This window comes from Nanorana parkeri, unplaced genomic scaffold (assembly GCF_000935625.1).
Source record: "Nanorana parkeri isolate BGI_ZX_2015 unplaced genomic scaffold, ASM93562v1 scaffold1336, whole genome shotgun sequence".
NCBI lineage: Eukaryota > Metazoa > Chordata > Amphibia > Anura > Dicroglossidae > Nanorana > Nanorana parkeri.
In genome coordinates, this window is record NW_017307604.1 from 141032 (window position 1) to 163333 (window position 22302).

Genomic DNA, 22302 nt, shown 5'->3' on the forward strand with positions numbered 1-22302 from the left:
CCATTCCACAGCATCTAAGCTCATAGAGGATAGGAATAAACAGCATATTCTCTTACTAGATCACCATGAACGTACCCTAAAAAAAACCTAAAAGCTACCTCGTATGCTCTTGATAATAAGGATAACTCTTACTTGGCAAAAAAACTTCAGGCTGTAGCTAACCTTCCCTTCCGTATGGATGCTTCCACGGGTTCCAAAGTATTTAACCCTGCAAAAATGACCGACATTCTTAAATCTTATTATGACTCTTTATATAATCTTCAATTAGATCCTACAGTACTCAACCGCAAGCAAATACTTTACAAAACTTTCTAAATCCCATCACACTTCCCCAATTTGTTTTTCTTCATTTAGATCTCCTTTCATCTCCCTTTTACCTGCTTGGAAATTGAGTCAGTACGATTCTCTACCTTTCCATAAATCCCCCGGACCAGACAGTTTTTCAAACAAGTGTTAAAAGCTTTAAGAACAACGTGTCAGGGTACTGGGGGGCTTACCTCTCCTCGGGGTGGCCATGTGCAGCGGGGGGCATGGGTTCCCCTTCCTGGCAGGACCCCTGGTACCAGGATTGCGGGTACGCATGCGCGGTGGACAGGCTGCGCACGCAGGCGCGGGGACGCGCACGTAGTGTGCCTGTTACTAGTGTCAGGTGTGATCCTTGCTGGGGGAGGTTCCCAGCACACACCTTCTGTTGTCATTGTCGTTGACCCTCTCTTGCCATTGGCACCTGATGGAGAGGCTACCTGGTTGCCTCGGTAGCCGGGGAGTGGTCTCAATCCTCCACTGAGTATAAAAGCCCAGTCAGAGCCCTAGCTCATTGCTGAGTTATTCTATCCCTATGGTGTGATCTCCCAGCTCCCTGTACCTTGAACCTGTCTTTATACCGGAACCTCTGCTTCGACTCCTGATTACCAACCCTTTGGCTTACCCTTCCATTACTGAAACTAGCTGCCTGCCTCGACCCGGATTGGACCTGACTATTCTTCTTGGACTTTCCCTGTGTACCACGACCTCGGACTTTGGCTTGCCGCCCCTGCCAAGGGGTTCCACTCACGGCCCAGCCGTACCCCCCTGACACAACCTCCTTTTTCTCACTGAAGCTTTTAACACAGTGATGTCTAAGGTATACTTTCTGACAAAGATTTTGCAAAGCATTATTGTTACCATACCTAAACCGCATAAAGATCCCTCGCTCCTTAGCAGCTATAGACCCATATCCTTACTGAACTCCGACATCAAAATCTACGCTAATGCTATTTCTTTTAGAATGCTAAACAGGGGCGTGTGGTCAGGGAAGGCTGGTTAGGCAGAGCCTCACCTAGTATTATGGAGGAAAACGCTGTCAACTTCAAGTCTGAAGCTGACCAGCTTTTTCTCCATTCAGACTGGCTTCTAGCAGGTTTCACAGGAGGGAAATCCTCCCCGCCGTGTAACCGGTCATGGACAGAGCGCTGCCTGTTAATTACAGGCAGCGCTGCATATGACTTTTAACAGGTAGGTTACACAGCAGCGGGCTTCCCCACTGCTTGTGTAACCTAACTATTTATTGAGGAAAGAGCTGTCACAGTCTCTAGTCTTTGTTAAAAGAGTGAGCTATGTGGATGGCTTGGATCAATGGCAAAGCGCCATTGTTCCAAGCTGTCCAATAAAAAAAAAAGATGAAAAGGACCCCACTGAGCCCATGGATCTCGATGCCTCAGCAGTGAGGGACAGAGGCTCCTCCCTGTCTCCTCTCTTCCTCCACACTAGCTTGGGGACAGGGCTTTGGCCGGCATGGGGCGGGACGTGCTGGAGGCGAGGCTGGGGAATGCCTCACCCGGTACCTGAGGTACCGTGCGTCACTGATGCTAAATATTATTCCCACCCTAATACACCTGGATAAGGTGTCATTTGTTAGTGTCAGGCAAGTGCCTGGTCATACCAGCTGATTGCTTAATTTACTTAGGCATATCAAAATTTACATAACACCCTCCCTTGTTTTATCATTAGATGCAGAAAAAGCATTTGACAGAATACATTGGGGATATCTCAAAGCAGTACTTCAAAAATGTGGTTTCGAAGGCCCTATCCTTACAGCTATTCTTTCCCTCTACTCTTCCCTTTGTGCCCAAATCTTTTCTTCAGGTCATCTCTCTGATCTCTCTCTCTCTTCTCTCTGATCTCTCTCTCTTCTCTCTGATCTCTCTCTGATCTCTCTCTCTCTGATCTCTCTCTCTCTGATCTCTCTCTCTCTGATCTCTCTCTGATCTCTCTCTCTCTCTGATCTCTCTCTCTCTCTGATCTCTCTCTCTTCTCTCTGATCTCTCTCTTCTCTCTCTCTGATATATCTTCTCTGATCTCTCTCTGATCTCTCTCTCTCTCTCTGATCTCTCTCTGATCTCTCTCTCTGATCTCTCTCTCTGATCTCTCTCTCTCTCTCTCTATACACATACAGCGCAGCAATGAAGTAATACAATGAACTCGGATCACACTAATCCAGCACGTTATTATTCTGAGTTGCCCCACTCAAGCGGCGGCCATATTGAGTGGGGCACGTGAGACTGTAACTCCTGTAACCATGACCACAATCATTTCTCTATTCCATCCGCAGGCTCTGTGTCCGCGCCAGTCCTGATCATAAGTATAATTGACAAGATCCACCACTTCACCTGCGTCTGGGACCTGGGACCTCAGGACGCCCACTACGAGTTGTTCCAAGGGGACACCATGGTGGAGAATGTCACGGTGCATGGGAAGGAAGCGGCCGTTTTCAAGCACCACATACCTCCGGGGCCCATCGAGCTCTATTGCAGAGTCAGGACTCCGTCTGGAGAGATGGTGATCAGCAAACGTATGAAGATTGAGGGTGAGGAGGACGCTCCTTGTGGACGCGATTCGATTGTAAAATCTGGGGGCAAGGAATGGTGACCAGTGAGGTGTGACCACCATTGCATGCCGTGCGTCACCGCACACACACACTGGGGCGCAGGTCACGAGTGCAGTGATTCCCGTTCTCTTGGCTATCCTCCTCGATGACTTACTTGGACATACAACTTCCCAAATCTTCAGCCAATCTCCACGCAGTTAATTATAAACCCTTGCTTCAACAAATGCTGCTAGAATTTAGCAAGCTCAAAACACCTGTATCTATCCACCTCAGGACGGATAGCCGCTTTAAAAATGTTCATTCTACCCAAGATCCTTTTGTATCTTCAGGACTGTACCTATTATTATCCCTCCCTCATCCTTTTTTAAAACCATTAATCAACAGATCTTTTGGGGGGAAATCTCCTAGATGTGCAACAAACACCCTCTGTAAGTAGAGAACCCTCTTCGCCCATTGTGCTGGAATTTTTTCTCCACCAACTTTAGGTGGTGGCCTCTAGTCTTTGTAATGGAGTTAATCTCAAACAGTTTGTTGCCAATGTTGCTGTCACCATTGAACATATTCATAATTGTACTTAACCACTTCCATTACAAGGTGAGTGCTTTTCACTCACCTCATAGTTCTAGCCGACCTGTGACAATGAGACTGTCACAGGTCGGCTCAGTAGATCAGTAGGGAGATGAGCAAACACATACCGGGTTCGCTCGCCTCTCGATCCTGTCACGGCTCTCTGCCGTGACAGGGGGACTCCTTTAATAAAAAAAAACAAAAATCCAAATCGTACAAACAGCGCTCTTGTAGTGGTATTGAGGGGGTAAAAAATGTGACCCTAATTAGTGTGCAGCCCTGAAACCCAGGAGGAGTGCCTGTGGATATGCAAAACAGAAAAACCAAAAAGGGCGCAACACTAGGTAGGTTGACTGGCCGGGTCGAACGACCCAAGGAAGGTGACAGGGAAAATCTTGTGACAATGGATGCAAAGGGCGAAAAACGAATTAATAGCTGAGGAAACAAAAAACATTTATTTACTTACATTTTAAATCATGGGACCAGAGGATGGACGACCGGTGTAAAGGATCGGGTCATTCGTGGTGTCTATCTGAAGCTGGTGTGCCGGAAGATGTGCATCCGCACGGGGAGAAGAGACTGTGGACAAGGGGGAAAAGGGGGAGGAGAGGAACAAGAAGAATGGGGACTCAGTCTGTGGTCCGCTAAGTGGGTCCAGGGGCTAAGTGGTGTGGGGGAGAATCAGCGGTATCAGAAGCAGGCTGAATGGCTGTGGATCGTGAGGGGCAACTTGGAGCCCTAGGGGCAACTTGGAGCAACTTCATCTCCAAGTTGCCCCTAACTGTCCGACCTGGCTAGTGGAGTACAAGCCTTTACCGAACGCTTTTTACACATGCCGAGGCTCCACAGCTTCTAGCGTGCAGATTCCCCGCCCACTGTCACCAAGCTCCGCCCAGCTGTCACATTTAAATCGGCGGTTTCCCGCCGCCGCGATATGTTCCTTCTCGAGCTTGAAAAAGAGGTATCACTCCTCGAAACGCATTGCTCACTGCCCTTCCATCCCACTACCACCCTCTTCCCATCACAGACCCGACTGACAGCCGACAATTTTTCAACCAACGGCTCCCGCACACTGCCCCAATCTGCACTGACAGTAACCGAGCATCACGATCCACAGCCGCGGGCCACAGCCATTCAGCCTGCTTCTGATACCGCTGATTCTCCCCCACACCACTTAGCCCCTGGACCCACTTAGCGGACCACGGACTGAGTCCCTATTCTTCTGGTTCCTCTCCCCCCCCCCTTTTCCCCCTTGTCCACAGTCTCCTCTCCCCGTGCGGATGCACATCTTCCGGCACACCAGCTTCAGATAGACACCACGAATGACCCGATCCTTTACACCGGCCGTCCATCCTCTGGTCCCATGATTTTAAATGTAAGTAAATAAATGTTTTTGGTTTCCTCAGCTATTAATTCGTTTTTCGCCCTTTGCATCCATTGTCACAAGATTTTCCCTGTCAACTTCCTTGGGTCGTTCGACCCGGCCAGTCAGCCTACCGAGTTTTGCGCCCTTTTTGGTTTTTCTAGTTCTCCTTTAATAAAGGACAAGACCCTGCTAGCTTTGTTTACCGCAGCTACCATAAGGTCTCCACATCTTGAATAGGTTATACCCCTCTATATTAGTAGCACAATCATGTGTGCCGTCTAGCCAGGTCTCCTATATACCCACTATATCGAAGTCCTCTTTGTGTATCATAATTTCAAGTTCTTCTAATTTATTTACTAGACTTCTAGCGTTGGTGTACATACATTTTAATTCCTGTATTTTTATGTGACAAAAGTTTATATCCTACTTGTTTTATTGTTTGGCCTTGATGTTGGTTGTTCGTTTCTTATTTTATTCACTTCTGACAACTTATTTGCTACATTGACTGTTTCTGCTATTTTAACCTCGGTGATTACTTTAGCTGTGTTGACTGGAGTGAGCCCACTATCTATTCCTCTATTACTTAAGTTTACTAGGGAATTAAGTTTGTGTGACCCTTATTGATCAACTTCCGCATTGGAACAAACTGCCCACTGAAATTGTGGGCACTAATGAAAACTGCCTTATTGAATACAGAATCTCCATTGGATTTATTACTTTCCTACAAATTTTCTACTCCTAAAGATGTACCTCCATACCCATCTCTCATAGCTTCACTAGAGGTTTGGAAGTCTCTTCCTCTAACCTCCCACTCATCTCCCTGCAAGGATTTCCCCCTCCCCGATCCTCCCGCGCTGACTGGAGAAACGGACGGGGGAAGGGGCGGGCACAGCTGGCTCTGCCTCCTAGATAGGAAGAACCAGCTGTCACGCAGTTGGGTGGATCTCAACAGCATTGTCGGGGTCCGTCCCGGTTGTGGCGCGCTGAGTATATAATGAGCAATAGCTCGCTGTATACTGAGCTTTGGGTCACGGGAAGACGCTAGTATATGTCCTCCCATGACCCTTAAGAGAACTATGGGATACAAAGGTTACCCCATAGTTCTATTCAATTTCCAGAAAAATGATCAGCTCAATACCATCTTTCTGCGAATGAATACTACAGTTACTATCAAATTACTCCTCTCCTTAGTAACACCCCTTCCTGACTACTGTAACTATAGACTTCTTCATCAATTCTTTTTTACACGTCACCTTCCAGAAAACAGCCATGCTTTACTCCCATTTAGGTAACATTGACCACTTTTCCAAATCATCCTAGATGTTCAAATGGGAACAGGACTTTGGCATCACCATCTCAGATTACCAATGGAAAAAAAGTGTTCCCAATTTCCTATTGTACCTTCTTTTGTGCTAATCACTGGTAAAACCTCTATAAAATAGTTAATGGTATTATACTCATAAGTTATCTTAAGTTTTCGAAACAAAACTCACCACAGTGTTGGAGGTTATGTGGGGACATAGGGTCTCTACCACATGCATTTTTAACGTTCTCTGCTCCCCACTCTCCATTCTGAACAGAGGATCTCCATCTCCGGAGAGAGGGGGCGGGGGGTTACGGAGGGCCGAAGGGGGGACAGACCTGCAGGCTGCATACAAGTGATCTCGGCGACATCGCCAAGATCACTTTTACAAAACGAGCTGTGGCTTCCATGCTGTACATTTTAGCCCTGCTTGCCCAAAGCAGGGCTACATGTAGAAAATTACCTGCTCGGCACCTGGAACTGTGGAACTGCATGTCCCGGCTGTCGAGATATTAATTCCACACCCCTGCTGCCCCTCTACTCAGATTCTTTCTATTTTTCAATAATTAATTTGTGCTCCATGGAATGTTCAAAGTTTTGAATTTATTTTTATAACCCAACCCTGATCTGTACTTCTCCACAATATGTCACTTACCTGTTTGGAGAGCTCCTTGTTTTTCATGGTGCCGCTTGCTTGGTGGTGCCCCTTGCTCATTGGTGTTGCAGACTCTGGGGCCTTTCAGAACAGGTGTATATATTCTGAAATCATGTGACACCTAGATTGCACACAGGTGGTCTTTATTTAGCCAATTATGCAAAGAGAAAAAAAGGCGACGAGTGCCGCTATCTAGTGCATTACTGCTGGGATGAGGGAAGGAATTATGAAAGTGATTAAATTGTAGTTACAAGACTAAGTTGAACTTAAAAGACAATATTATGATAGGTGGCAATAAGGCACATAGTCTTGATGGTGAGAGCTGAAACATAGTAACTTTTTCCACCAACACACGGAAACAATCAGGGACCTTGATTGTGAAGTGCAGCTAAGAAAGGAAATAAAAATGGGATTGTGCGTACCTTAGACACCTTTTTATTAGGAAAAAATATGTTACACTTAGAACAGTGTACTTGTGTGGGAGCCTGTCAGTTGAGAACCGTGCCTCGTGAGAACCTACTGCGATCCACTTCTGATCGTACTGAAGCTGTGTAGAGGATGGACCTGACCCTGGATGGTGTGGCTATAGAGGCTATTAGGTGGATGACTCTGCTCCCAATGCTGGTTTGGTGTCACCGGCTGAACTCCATTTTAGAATGACAGGTGGAGATAAAGAGTGGGGGGTCGAATGGCGTTTTGAGAAATATACCTCTTTTTCAAGCCCATTAGAGAGTCTGGTAAACTACCAACTAGGCAACCAACTTTCTTGACTTTTTTGTTTTAGTTGCTCTACGAGTTATGGTAATGTAAACATTGTACTCTGCAGCCTGCTTCAAACATAAGCTAGGGAAGTACTGCAGCAGCTGACCTTACTATCTAGAAACCAATAGGCACACTCATGACAGAAATGGCCCCTGAAATTAGGATGTGTACTACATAACTGTGTAGCAAGTCTGGAGCTGTGATAATGGAGATGATAAAATAACAGCACTGTGGTTGTGTACGTGTTCTTTTGGTAAGCATATCAAAATACCTAAAAGTTATCTAATGTTGAAACTAAAGATGCGCCGATACCGGTTTTTCGGTATGGAATACTGATATTTTTTCGGTACTCGCAGATACCGGAAGTCCCATTAACCTCCTTGGCGGTATTCCTGAGTGTTGCTCGGGGTTAATTTTCAGTACCATAAGCGGTAACCCCGAGCCACACAGCGATTTACAGGGATTACAGCGTAGCATCTCTTACCTTGTCCACGATCCCCGCTGTGTCCTCCGGCCGATGCCGGCATCCGGGTTCCGTCCCTTGCGAGTATCAGCGTTGCAGGGGGGGTCGGAACCGGCAGGAATTTTACAAGTTGAAAAAAAAGGGAAAAAATTAAATAATCAGACCGCCAGGGAGGTTAAGGAAGCTGGGCGGCGTTTAATGAGCTTCCTGATTAGCCAGGAAGCCAGCTGTATGCTCCCTGGTGATGAGGGAACATGGAGCTGGCTTCCTGGCCAATCGGGAAGCCGGGCAGCATGTAATGACTTGCCGCCCGGCTCCCTGATACCGGAAGTTCCAGTATTGGGATAGTCATCGGGAGCAGTTAGGCGAGTACAAGTACTCCCCCAACTACTCAGTATCAGCACTGATACTAGTATCGGTGCATCCCCACCTTCTACTAGGGATTAAAGATTAGGGTTGTTGCACTTGCTTAAAATAAACTTTTTCTTGGTTTTTTATTTGTTGTTGCAGAAAGGCAGACTTGCAGATTAAGTGAAATGTTTTCAGAGTATGATTATGACCTTGATGAAGACAAACTGTAAGTACTTTAAATTTGATTGTATGCTTTATTTCTGTAAAATGTTCATTACATGGATGTTTGTTCATTTATTCAGTGAAGCTTTCTTGTACTGTGACAGACACAAGGGAATAAAGGGCTTCAGGGCCACTGTGCATTATGGGTTTACTATTTGATTTGAAAGTAATTTTTAACTGTTCTTATTGGTTCTCGTTTGGCCGGCATTCATGTTTATTGATGAAGGCGGATTGCCCCTTATTGTCTATAAATGTCTGTTCCGTTTGAAAATAAAGGGAGTTGTGTTTACCTGAAGACTAGTGTTGTTTAGTTCTTGGGGAAACGAGGATATATTCTGGCCGGGAAGGTACTTGGGAGGGAATCAGTATTTGGCGCAGATACCAGGCAGGGTATCGAGATAGTCAGTCCGTCACAGTCACTTTCCACAAATCATATTTTAAGACCTTGTTCGTTAAACATATAATATATCTGCAAACAACTTAAACTCTGAAACAATTTATCAGAATAACTCAAAACTTTGTCCATATGTCCAGGGTGACCTCTTCTACCATGGTTGTAAAAATAGACCCAGTTCCAAAAGGAATATGGCCGCTGCAAGCGGTATTTAGATAGTGTTATTTGTATGATGGCCTTTTTTTTACAAAAGCCTGTAATAAGTGCACTGTCACTTGTCAATACTGTATATAATAGTATTAATCAATATTAATTAAGTAAATAATATTAATAATTAAATTTTGAGCCCTGCAAGATGGGTTCCAAATGTCACCAAGGTTGGCGACCATTTTGAATTTAAAAAAAATTATAATTCATGAAATCATGTTCTGCTATTAATCTCTCTAACTACAATGTCTTCCCATGTGCTATAACCGGCTCTAATGCTTGGCCACCTTTATTGCTGCTTGCAGCTATATATTTTTTTTTTTTATGTTCTGGAAATCAGTATACGCTCATGCTCATAGTAATCCGCTGCACTTAAAAGCACAGTTCTCAGCTCTTTTGTATAATATGATGGAGTGCGCGTAGCGGTACCAAGTAAAACAGACACAAGCTGTTCTCACGTTGGATGCTCAGTAGAAAGTCCTGCCTAGTGCAGGGAGCTCCGTTTTTATTTATAGGGCACAAAGGGATAACGGAAGGAAAGGATGGCCACAACAGCCAATCAATTCCTCAATACATTTACATAACACAAAGTCAGCCAATGAGACATGTATACATTTGAATAGACAATAGAAAGGGGAGTATATGTTCGTGAACGTGCAGCACAAAGTGCACAGCCCCCCGCTGCTAGTTCATGTGAACTCCGTGCACACCAGTTAACAATGAAAAACGCGTGTAGCGGAGTTCGCACCAGAAGACTACACAAAGGAATCAGTGTGTTAACTGGGAACGTTGCTCCGATCGGAATCGTGCACATACTCCCGCCGTTACCACTGGCGCGAATTCTATTCAGCAAGATTCAGTGAACAATGCCTAATAGAACTACTATTCCTATGAATGTGAGTTTATCTGCAGGGAAAACACCATATTATTTCCAATGTGTTGATCAGGCACACAAAAAAGACATGAGTGTGTGTTCCTTCATAAAGGCCATAGAGCAGGTGTAGCCAAACTCCGGCCCTCCAGCTGTGGTGAAACTACAAATCCCATGATGCATCTCTCTCCGGGAGTCATGTCTGTGGCTGGGAGAACCTTGCAATGCCTCATGGGATTTGTAGTTCCACCACAGCTGGAGGGCCGGAGTTTGGCTACCCCTGCCATACAGCATAACCAGGTAAACCGGACGCTGAGAGACATGATGACAATATTCACATATACAATCTACTAAAAAAATGTGAGTTTATCTGCAGGGAAAACACCATATTATTTCCAATGTGTTGATCAGGCACACAAAAAAGACATGAGTGTGTGTTCCTTCATAAAGGCCATAGAGCAGGTGTAGCCAAACTCCGGCCCTCCAGCTGTGGTGAAACTACAAATCCCATGATGCATCTCTCTCCGGGAGTCATGTCTGTGGCTGGGAGAACCTTGCAATGCCTCATGGGATTTGTAGTTCCACCACAGCTGGAGGGCCGGAGTTTGGCTACCCCTGCCATACAGCATAACCAGGTAAACCGGACGCTGAGAGACATGATGACAATATTCACATATACAATCTACTAAAAACACATCCTAATAAGAACGTCCACAATAGTCCAAATAAAATTTCCACAACAAAGGGAAATGTCTATTCGAGACTAAAAAGAAGGATCAGACGAAAACAAATTATCCCTTATCACCGATTATACTGCTCAGTACAGAGACTTTGAGAAAAAATTATTAATAAACATGGGAACATCTTAAAAATGGACAGAATTTTAGGTCCGCTAATTCCAAATAAACCCCAGGTAATTTACAGGAGGGCCTCTACTCTTAGAGATCTACATAATGTGGTAGATCCGCCACCCAAGGTAAAAAAATTATTTTGGTAGCGTTGGATTCTATCCTTGTATAAATTGCATAGGATGTAGAGTGACCAAAAAAGAAAAGAGAAAGGTAGAAGGAGGACACAATTGAATTTATTCTAATGGGAGGCAGTTTGAAATAAAGGAGTTTGTTTACCATCAGACATCCTATGTGACTTATGTATTGGAATGCCCTTGTGGCTTCCAATATGTAGGTAGAACGACCAGAGAGCTGAAAATTTGAATTCGTGAATACATAAAAAATATTAAAAATTTATTTGATGATCATAGTGTTTTTGTCTAGACACTTTGATGGAGGTTTGTAATAAAGATCCTACACTATTGATTTTTGTTATGGGATATATAGGCTTTATAGCCACTAGAATGCCAATAGAATGAGGATGATATCCCAAAATTAAACGGACAATTGTATACTTACCTATCGGTAATTTTCCTTTCCTGACGCCAATACATGGCAGCATGCAATGGGTATGGCTCCGCCCCAGCCCAATCACAGGACCAGTTATACTATAAATTAAAGCCCGACTCCCAAGGCCACCATTCTCGTAACAAGTATTCAATGCGAAAGCCATGGGAGGGTCCTGTATGCTGCCATGTATTGGCGTCAGGAAAGGAACATTACCGATAGGTAGGTATACAATTTTCTGTTTTCCTGACACCAATACATGGCAGCATACAATGAGATCTAACTAGCACACAACAGGGAGTGTAATTCTGAGATATTCATTAATTTGTACCACTGGTAAACACATTCAGAAACCACTTCTCCATGGACAAGACTCCTGGACAGACCCTGTAATGGGACAGGGATATATACCAGGTTACCACCTTCCAGAATAACTCTGGAGGTACATCACTAAATTCTATCCGTAAGGAACTATCCTTCGGAAGAGCGAACCCAAAGATGTATCTGTGGCTCCATCTGCTTGATCAGGCATAATGCATATGACCTAGTGCACGCAGAGAGCTACTTTTCTAAAAGCACCAGAAAGATGAACAGATCAACCCGAAAAAAAAAGGTAACCTCCATGTTCTTCCCCAGCATAGCAGCCACATTTTGGGCATGAGCTGAAACAAAAAACTTGTCTGGGAAATGGTAGCAATAAGGTGGTTTGCAGGCTAATCTTGACTATCCAACACCCTCCTCCCCGAGGAGATTGCTGTAAGAAAAACTATTCTACATGTTGCTGTCCATACTGAGAAAGCGTGAGCTAGATGAAGTCGAGGAAGGAAGAACATATACAGCACTATCTGTAGATTTTAAGGGAAAGAGACTGTTCTGAAGAGTGAATTCTTGTGCAAGTCCTTAAGAGCTGGCTTATTAATCAATGAGCTACCCCTTGTGTATCAGAGGATTAATATGTAGAGGGTGCCGACACCCAAGTACACATTACTTGCCTGAAGAAAGTCCAATATATCTATCATGGCAAGGTTAAGAGAGACAAAACCCATTAAGCTGGGGAAGTCTACAAAATCATTCCACACTGTAGAATATATGATGTTTAGTAGGTGCTCTAGTATTCAACAAACACTTATTGACTGGAGATGAGTAATCCAGGCAAGGCAGACACTACTTCCAACCTCCAAGTCGCTTAAGGCAGTGTTTTTCAACCTTTTTTGTGCAAAGGCACACTTTTTTCATGAAAAAAATCACGAGGCACACCAACATTAGAAAATGTTACAAAAATTTACCTCTGTGAAAAAACGCTGGCTTAAGGTATTTCTGGATGTAGCATCCACTGTAGAAGCTCTGAATATAAAGGATGACTAGAAGGGTCAGAGTCTACAAGAGAGGGAACCCTACCCGGATAATTGTGGGTACCATCTAGGAATCTGAATCCATTTGGACTGAAGGAAGCGTATATCCATTGCTCTCTCCCTTAGAACCTTTTCTTGACAAGGAGTGTCTGTACTCTTAGGGATTACCATCAGGATGAGATCTGGATAACCCACTTGCTGCTGATCCACAGGAAACTTCTGGATAAGAAAACATTAATTGTCGTCCAGGGCTTCTTGGCTTACAGTATCAGCCAGGAAATTCTGAGAGCCCAGTGATTCGCACCGAGGAATCCTTTATTAACACGATCCCTGGATAGGGACATAGATAACAGTTGAAACAGGCTCGCCGGCTGTAGCCACAACCTAGAATCTCATATTTGGAATCATCCAGAACCAATGGCACAGGGAATGTTTTCTCTGTTGTCTGAAGAACCCTGATGGAAGACTTTTAGCCTCCAACACCATTTGAATTGATCCCTCAACTGGAGACACCAAGGAGTTGTCCCGTCAACTGGAGACACCAAGGAGTTGTCCCGTCAACTGGAGACACCAAGGAGTTGTCCCGTCAACTGGAGACACCAAGGAGTTGTCCCGTCAACTGAAGACACCAAGGAGTTGTCCCGTCAACTGGAGGCACCAAGGGGTAGGATAGAGGCATTCCCCCTTCGCGATCGCTTTTAACTTGATCAGAGCCTAACTTAAGATGGTTCCATGGACTGCTAGAGTATGAGCATGCTGAACAACCAGCAGGATGACGCTTCAATAGTTTGACTACTTGTTCACTCAAGAAGGCTGTGACTGGATGCAATCTTTTGGAAAATGACCTAGGATTGTGGCAAGGCCAAAGGGCAGGTAAACAAAACTTTAGAATGGTAAGCAAGACATTTGATGGAGGACAGGTGCACAGGAATGTGAGCACACATCTGCCAGGCACAGTATCCAATAGTCAATTTATGGCTTAAGTGATGCAACATAGTGATTTCATATGCAATATTTGGATCCTAATCATCTGTTCAAAGTGTTCAAACCAAGACTAGTCTTAAGTCTCCTGGTTGTCCCACTAGGACAATTAGAGGATACAAGCTTGATATCTTTGGACTGGAAAAGATTACGAGACACTATTTGGATATGTGTACATATAACCCAGCTTCGCTTGCACCAAGGAACCTTGATGGCAATGAATAGACTGAAACATGAGAAGAAAAACCTGACCATGTCCCTCTTGAACTCTTAACAGGACCCATGAGCATATACTCAGAACAGTATATGCTCAAACTTTTGTAAGCTCCCACAACCCGAGACCTACTGGGCAAGTTGGTCAGAAGTCTTGGAAATGCAACAGCATATACTAATGTAACGATGTGTCTTATGAGCTGTAGAGGGCGCTATAGTGGAATGCTGGTCCCTGTATGGATGCTTATCTGTGATACACACAAAGTCCCTTTTCTTCACAATGTTATATCCATTCATGCAATGTCCTAAGCAAGTCAAACTTAATTCAGTATTCCTCAAGATCTCAGTGTTTCATCTGGACACACAACCAACAAGAGGAACCCTCAAAATAACTTTTGTTCTTCTAGGGAGGGAGTAATCTTGGTTTGTTTAAAAGAAGAAAAGGAGGATTGTGAATTCTTCCGTCCCCTGTGACATTAGATATTGGTGTGTGTGGTGAGATCTGTACCAACTCAAGGCAACTGCAGTCTCGAATGAGCAATGCAGCATATCCATAGCAGCCTCACTATGAAATCACTGCTGATGTCAATTCATTCAGAAACTACCATGCCCCTGAGACCTTACTGCCAGCCAAAAGGTCCGCTTCTGTGTTCTTACGCCAAGTATGGACTGCCCTGGCAATAAGTGCCATTACTGGCCTATGGGTGCGCTATAACTCTATAGCTGACCGCAAAAAACTCTATAGCTGACCGCCATAGGGTTAGAGGGGAACTTGTGGATATAGCTGCTTGACTGGGCTAGTAATTGACAGTTAAAAAAGTATAATAAAGTATATCCCCTCTGTTTAAGGCTTCAGACCTGTACCTTTCTGTCCCTTTATTCTCTGTTGCCCCTGCAGGGGAAACCCGGCACAGCATCCTGCCAGGTGATCGCAGGCCAAGCGCTGCTTAAAGGTTGTACAATCCTTGTGATCCAATCCGCTAGCTGTATTCTAATAGCAGGATCTTTCATGTGTAGCAGCTTTATCACAGCTTGAAGAGGACTTTGCATCCCAAATTGAGCAGCTTACTCTGTCTTTGGGGAGCAGTACTGGTGATAATCCAGAAGTTCACTCTAAGAAGCAGTGATGGCAAAGGGCTGGAGAGAGTTGCAATCCATTAACCCCTGCATATGCACTCTGTGAAACAGTGCTGTCAATAGGCCTGAAAAGATTTGCAATTCATTATGCCCATGTATTTGCACTCTTTTTTTTATTATCCTCATACCTACCTGACCCTCACCTTTATAGAATGTAGCTGGTCTCTTGGGGAAGGAGGTTAATGCCAGTTGGTAACTGAACATATGATCCAACCTTTGCTATGACAGAGAAACTGAAGAGAATGATGTGATTTAAACACCACCTGTCAGAACCTGCTAGACACTAACAACCATGCTGAAAACCTGGAAGCCACATACTCAAGTGCTCAGGGTTATAGCACAACAGGCTCTTGTCACTAACACAATGCTGTATACATAGGACCATGAAAAAGATTACTGAATAACAGTCAGAATAGGCCTGAAATGAAGCACCAATTCCATAAGTTATATTTTAAACACTAACAACGCTGGGGAACCACAGGTGACAGCAAAATACTCACATGAAAGGCACCCAAGAGCCAAGGCACAAGATTGAAGCTGACAGAGTTAGCAAACAAACACATTTCTGTAAGATCCAGTTTGAAGGTTTAGCAGCAGAGCTACAAGTGGCAGCATCCTGCACTCAGCAAACACCTCCAGGGTTAAAGCACCACAAGCAAGCTAATGGATGTTTCAGGTAAATACCTGCAAGATTCAGCTAAGGCATTAGCAGCACCACAGAATCACATATGTAAGGTTTTTAGCACACATGGAAAACTTAATGGATCTACAGACACAACAGATATTCAGAAAGATTCAGCCAGAGAAAAGCAGCAATGCAAAGCTATAGGAAATAGCAGCACATGTATTACTTAAACAAACTAATTGAAAGAAAATGGAGTGGATCCTACTTGCATCTAGTCCATGCATGTGATCATCCAAGTACAACCATAGTTTCTGATGATGCAGCTGAGTCACAGTTCTTCTCTGGAGTCACAAGAGCAGGAGGCTAAGCAAGTGTTCAACCCACCACCATGATGGAGGAAGCATCCGAACATGAAGAGACCATTTCCTGCACCCTAACTCAATGGCTATGGGGGAGGCTTCCCTTTATAAGATTGCATTTAGCCATCTGAACAAAGGGAACTTTGCAACATGAGAGCTGAACCTGTGCGGCAGGCCAGAAGAAACCGTCAAGGTGAGGGCAAAAAAAAAAACCTCAAACATTCTTAGTATAACCGGCTTGAGCAGGGAGGACAGAAAAAAGAATGGTGGCCTTGGGAGGAGGGCTTTAATTTATAGTATAACTGGTCCTGTGATTGGGCTGGGGGCGGAGCCATACCCATTGTATGCTGCCATGTATTGGTGTCAGGGAAAAAATGGATCTTTTTATTGGACGCATTGAAAACAAAGGGGTTAAAAATGAATTGGACATAAACTGTTTCATCAGCAATAGCTAAATTAAAAAAGGGGAGTGTGGTATATCATTTTATTAGGTTGGTAGGATTATCTAGTTGCCGTCTACATGTGAGTAATAATGAATGCGAAGGAATGATTTGGTTGTAGTTTTTTTTTTTTATTGCAATATTCTATATGGGAGTCATGTAGGGGGTGTTATGTAAGGTTAGTTGACTGTCATCTAGGGAAGATTGTAGATATTAAACTTGCAGTGGATATAAAAGGCAGGTATTGCCAACGTGCACACTACCTTTGAAAAAGTAATTTGTACAAAACGCGTTGGGGACGAGCATGCATGTTGACTTAGCTGCAAATGATCTGAAAGACCCACCTGATGTCATATTATCGTGGAATGCTCGATGGGTTGATTGTATGTACCCACCCGATGGTACCCACCTGATGGTGTCATATCGTGGAATGCTCGAGGGGTTGATTTGTGTGTATTGGATGTGACCGGTCTTACATAATTTTTAATGTAAGTTTTATATTATTTGCGTATTAAACTTATGCAAAGATTGTATGCTACGTGTGGTTTCCTGATTGTTTTGTAAGCCCTTTATTTTATTTTTTTGGTGGAGAGATACAGTATATGCTCATAAGGAAATCAATGGATGAAGTATTAATATTATGAAAACAATCTTGCTAACCATTGGAATTTTGGTGGAAAAATAAAAATACCAAGAAGGAAAGTAGTCGAGGAGGTGTTTAACCCTTTTCCCCGCCACCGCCGTAAGGCATACAGCGGAACAAAACTGTGCACAATACGCCAGGTCAGTATGCCTTACGGCGGTGGCATTTACAGCCATGACAGTTCTGCTATAGCAACCATAAAATTATAGCAGAACTGTTCCCTGGACGGTCCCCTTTAAATAACAGCTATTCACAAAAATTCTGGGCGCCCAGCCGGCATATGCAGCCTCTCCTCCCTGCCTGGAGCCGTTCCAGGCAGGGATCTGTGTCTCAATGGAGCCCCGCTGCTCTCCCCCACTTGTATGGGCTGAGGCAGTGGGGATCCGAATAGAGAAATGGCCGGCGGGGTGGGGTGTGGAGGGGGTGTCTGTCATCTTGTCAGTTTAATGATGACAGTGGCTGTGTCCATGGCAGAGCGGAGGATCGGTAAATATCAGTGATATTACCGATCCTCTGTGTAAAAGACAAACACTGGAGTGATCGTCTGATCACTCCAGTATTTGTAAATAACTGGGGACACATAGTACTGTGGGAAAAATTTGTGCAGTTATCGCAGGGCCTACAAATTTAGTAGAACCGTATGTCTATTCTACCGGGCCTGTGCTTTCAGAAAATATATGGTTTGGGGGGTCTTTTACAGGCGCTAGCAATGCAGCCGTTGAAAATCAAATCAATGGAAAAAATTGCAAAAATGGTGTGGCCAGCTGAGGTGCAAAATGTTCCTGAGGGCTTGGCAGCGAAACGTTTAAAAGGATGGCTTGTATAGTTTGGAGAATCTGGTGAGTGGCCAAAAAAGATTGATTGCCTAGAGGTGGAGCACGGGGAATTGCTTTTCAACTGAAACTAATCTCAGCACACAACGGTGGTTTATGAACTTTAGTTTAATATGTTAAATAAAATCGCAAAAATGAAAAAGCGCCACTACTGTAAAAACCCTTACTCACGTTGCTGGTGTCAGCATACAGCGTGTCAGCTCATTTGGAGATGCCGGAGAGCAGTCTGATAGCTGTCGGGGGTGATCGTTTAAACACTGCGGTCTCAGCTGGCCAGGCTGAGCCGCGGCTGTGTGGGTATGAGGCGATGTCAAATGCCGGACCGTTCGGGGACCAAAGGAGTCAATCCGAGCGTGTCTCGAGTGTGTCAAAAAACGGAGGAGAATGGAAGAGATGGACAGGGGCAGTGTCCAATGCCGATGGCTACGCGTTTCAAGGCTCTGCCTCTTTGTCAATCCTAAGTTGGGAATGCAATAGAGATGGCGGGATGTCTTGCCTGTGTTTAAATTTGACAGCTGGGAGGAGTCAACCGTTTTCTAGAATGTATGTGATTGGTGGGGGAGTCGGGTCTCGATGTACACTCCCACTTGAGGCCGTGCTTAGGCATGGATCGAGCCGAGCAGGTATATCATAAAGATATGGTGATAGGGGAGAAGAAGGGGCGGCATATATATGTTGCATTTTTGATGAAAAAAACACTATATTCATTTTTATTTTTATTTCCATTATTGGTTTTTGATATATTGATGGGTATTCATTCATAGGATTATTGTTATATGTTATCCCTTATTGTGTTATATACTGGGAGTATTTTGAATGTGGGAGATCGCGCGGTCCATTTTTTAAATATATTGATGAAAGACATAGTCCGGGGACTATAGGTCCTCAACTCTCTCCTGGTGGATATGCTTGGGAAATGTCTTAGATTTACAATCAGGGGTCCCCATGCCACAGTGCACCTTCAGTTCAATTCACCTCTCCCATTTGACCTGTCTTCAGTGCCAAGGATTTTTTTCAAAGATAGTAGCAGGAGCTCTTGCCTCGTTATCTCGGAGAGGGATTCAGGTCATTCCTTCCTTGGATGGCCTTTTTGTGGCAGGTGTGGAGGAGATACTGAGAGATAAACGGCAAGTGGCTATAGCCCCCTTGAGAATCTAGGGTGGATTATCAACCGGGAGAAATCCCATCTTACCACAGGGCAGAGGATTGTGTTTCTGGGGTATGTGGCGGACTCAACTGTGGCAAAACTTTTTTTTCCTGGGAGAAAAGAATCCAGAACCTGGTCTCACTAAGGCGTATCATGAGAGTACTGGGACTGATGAATGCTTGCATTCTGGCGGTATTGTAGGCCCAGCTGAGATTGAGACCACTTCAGATTTTCCTCCTCCTCTGTCTCGGATGGAGACTTACTCTCCTAGGACTCGGCTGTCCAGTTACACCTCTCAGTAAAACAGTCACTGACTTGGTGGCTGGTGCCATTAAACCTTTCAGGAGGGGACTCTGGCAAAAGCCAACACAGGCATCACTACCAGTGCCAGGGGGTGGGGGGCCCACATGGGTCAGGAAATGATTCAAGGGATGTGGTTTCCAGAGTCGATCAAATCCTCATCCAACATGAGAGAGCTACAGGCCATTGTATTGGGTCTGAGAAACTTTGCAATCAGGATAATGGGGCAACATTTACTGATCTATCCACCAACATTTACTGATCATTAACCACCTGCTGTCCAGCTGTTGTAATTAAACGGCCAGACAGCGGCTTCTTAAATGCGGGTGGGCGTTTTTAAACGTCCCATTCCGCCCCGCTCTTGCCCTAGGCGGCGCGCACGAACGAGAAATCAGCTTTCAATGTAAACAGCCAGCGATGTAATTGCGTGCGGGTGTGCGCCCCCTCCGGGCTCCGCTGCTCCCAGTGTGAGCCCGGGACCAGCACAGCAGCTCTGCGGCCGGAGATATCAGTACACGAGCTCCGTTTGATCTCCTCCTCTTCGGGAATGCAGGCAGTGATGTGTATTACATCACTGCCTGCATTCAGTGTCACTCTCCAGTACAGAAACCGGAGAGAAGCAGGTCTCTGGGGGTCCCTAGGTGACATTAGGGGTCTTAAAGACCCGTGATGTCTTCATAAAGAGGACCTCTAACTGCAAATTGGCTATCACACAGGGAGCTTGTTTGCTCCCTATGTGATAGCAATAAAGTTAAGTGAAAAAAAAAAGTTTAAAAAAAATTAGTTACAACATTTAAAAGAAATTCACATATCAAAGCAATAATAATAATTAAAAAAAAAGTCCCCCGCCCCCACATGCACACGCAAACATGCGTCGAGTCCGCCTACGTGCGAAAACGACTATTACATCCATTGCGCGGCACATGTTGCATATCGCCGCGAACGTCAGAGTGAGAACAATAATTCTAGGGCCATTAATCACTGATAACACTAAACTGATGAGCGGTAAAAGCTTTGAAAGCAACGGCTATGGTCAATTTTGGGTATGGTAGTTTTTTGCGATTTAGCGGGTGCGCGCAATTTTAAAGCTTGACATGTTTGGTGTCTTTTTACCCGACGTGACCCCGTCTTTTATATTTTACCAAAAAATTGGGTAATAATAAATGTTTTATAACATAACGTAGGGAGAACAGGTTTTTTTTCAAAATTTTCGGTACTTTTTTCATTATATAGTTAAAAAAAAACTCATAGTGGTGATTAAATACCACCAAAAGTAAGCTCTATCTGTCCCCAAAAAATGGTATAAAATGTATTTCAGTACAGCGTTGCATGACGGAATATATGTCAGTCAAAGTACCGCAGCACTGAATACTGAGAAATGGCCTGGCCAGGAAGGGGGTCTAAACACCCCAGTCAGCAAGTGGTTAACAAGCAGGGGGGGGGGGTAAAAATTGCACATATTGATAGAAATTTCAGAGGGCATGCTTTTTTGGGCAGAGGCAAATTTGTTATCCCTTTCGGTTCTTCACTTGCAGGGAAATCTGAATTGCCTGGCAGACTTTCTGAGCAGAAAATGTGTAAGACTTACAAAATGGGCCCTAAAGCAGGATGTATTAGATCTTCTCACCTCCATTTGGGGTATCCTAGATGTGAATCTCTGTCCCATAGTTCAAAACAAAAAGGTAGACAAATTCTCCCTGACAGAAAGAATGACGGCCTGGGAGTAGATATGTTCGCTCATCCATGGCACTGGGATTTAGCTTACGCCTTTCCCCCGATTTGCCTCATTCAGTCAGCCTGAAAATCATCAAAGACAGAGCAATGATCATTTTTATTGCCCCCTTCTAGCCAAAGAGGGCTTGGTTTGCCAATCTAAAGAGACTGAGCATTGACTCACTATGTATAGTGTTTGGGTCGTCGTTCTGCATGGGTCATTCCAAAACTTTGATGTTCTTCTGATAAAGCCCTTCTTTTGTTGATTTGGAGGTATGCTTTGGGTCGCTGTCATGTTGAAAGGTGAAAATCCTCTTCATCTGCTTTTTAGCAGAGACCTAAAGGTTTTGTGCCAAAGTTGACATGTAGTATCAGGGGCGGACTGACAACACATGGGGCCCCCGGGCAATACAAGATTATGGGGCCCCCTTGTGCTCCGCCCATATACAAGTCCCTCCCACACGCCCCACCTGCATAGACATTCTTGTGTCACAGAAATTTATTCTCTACATTATTTTTCAAATAGTGGGCCAATTCACTAAGATGAATTGCCGGGGAACTGGCTGTCCTTGCTTCTGGGCTGTTGGAGGTTAGTGGGAGGGGCCAGACAGTGTCAAAGTCAGTGTTCTATCATTTTTCTCGATCCTATAAATTTTCTCCACTGTGTCACTTCCAGTGGGGCCGAGTCATCCGAATCAGCTGTTTTCCTGACATGCGCACCTGGAAGAGATGCGGTAGAGAACTTTATCGGTTGAGGAAAATTAAAGCACACTGGTAGTGGAGGGATGCCTCGTCAGTGCTGTGCGCGTGTAAGACTGCTGCGACCCTGGTAGTTCTGCCACTAACTCCAAGCTGTAGAGGGACTACAAATCTCAGCACAACAACAATGTAGAATAATACCACCAGCTATAGAGAACTATAAATCCCAGCAATACATTATACAGCAATGCAGAATACCACCAGCTATAGAGGAATACATTATACATACATTGAGGGGAATTTATCAAAACTGGAGCAGACAAAATCTGGGGCAGCTGTGCATGGCAACCAATCAGCTTCTCTCTGTCATTTTCAAACCTTAACTGAACAAACTAAAGAGAGAAGCTGATTGGTTGCCATAGGCAACGGCTCCAGA

The 22302-nt window shown here is 44.5% G+C and overlaps 1 protein-coding gene across 1 annotated transcript in view; it reads left to right on the top strand.

Moving 5' to 3' along the window:
• Positions 1–8498: 8498 nt before the first annotated feature.
• PICK1 (protein interacting with PRKCA 1) overlaps positions 8499–22302 on the top strand; it is a gene marked incomplete at its 3' end in the record, with an annotated part of 316855 nt that continues 303051 nt past the window's right edge. The window contains exon 1 of the mRNA XM_018569440.1: positions 8499–8559. Within this exon, the coding sequence (XP_018424942.1) occupies positions 8519–8559 (41 nt within the window). The remainder of the gene's footprint in view (positions 8560–22302) is intronic.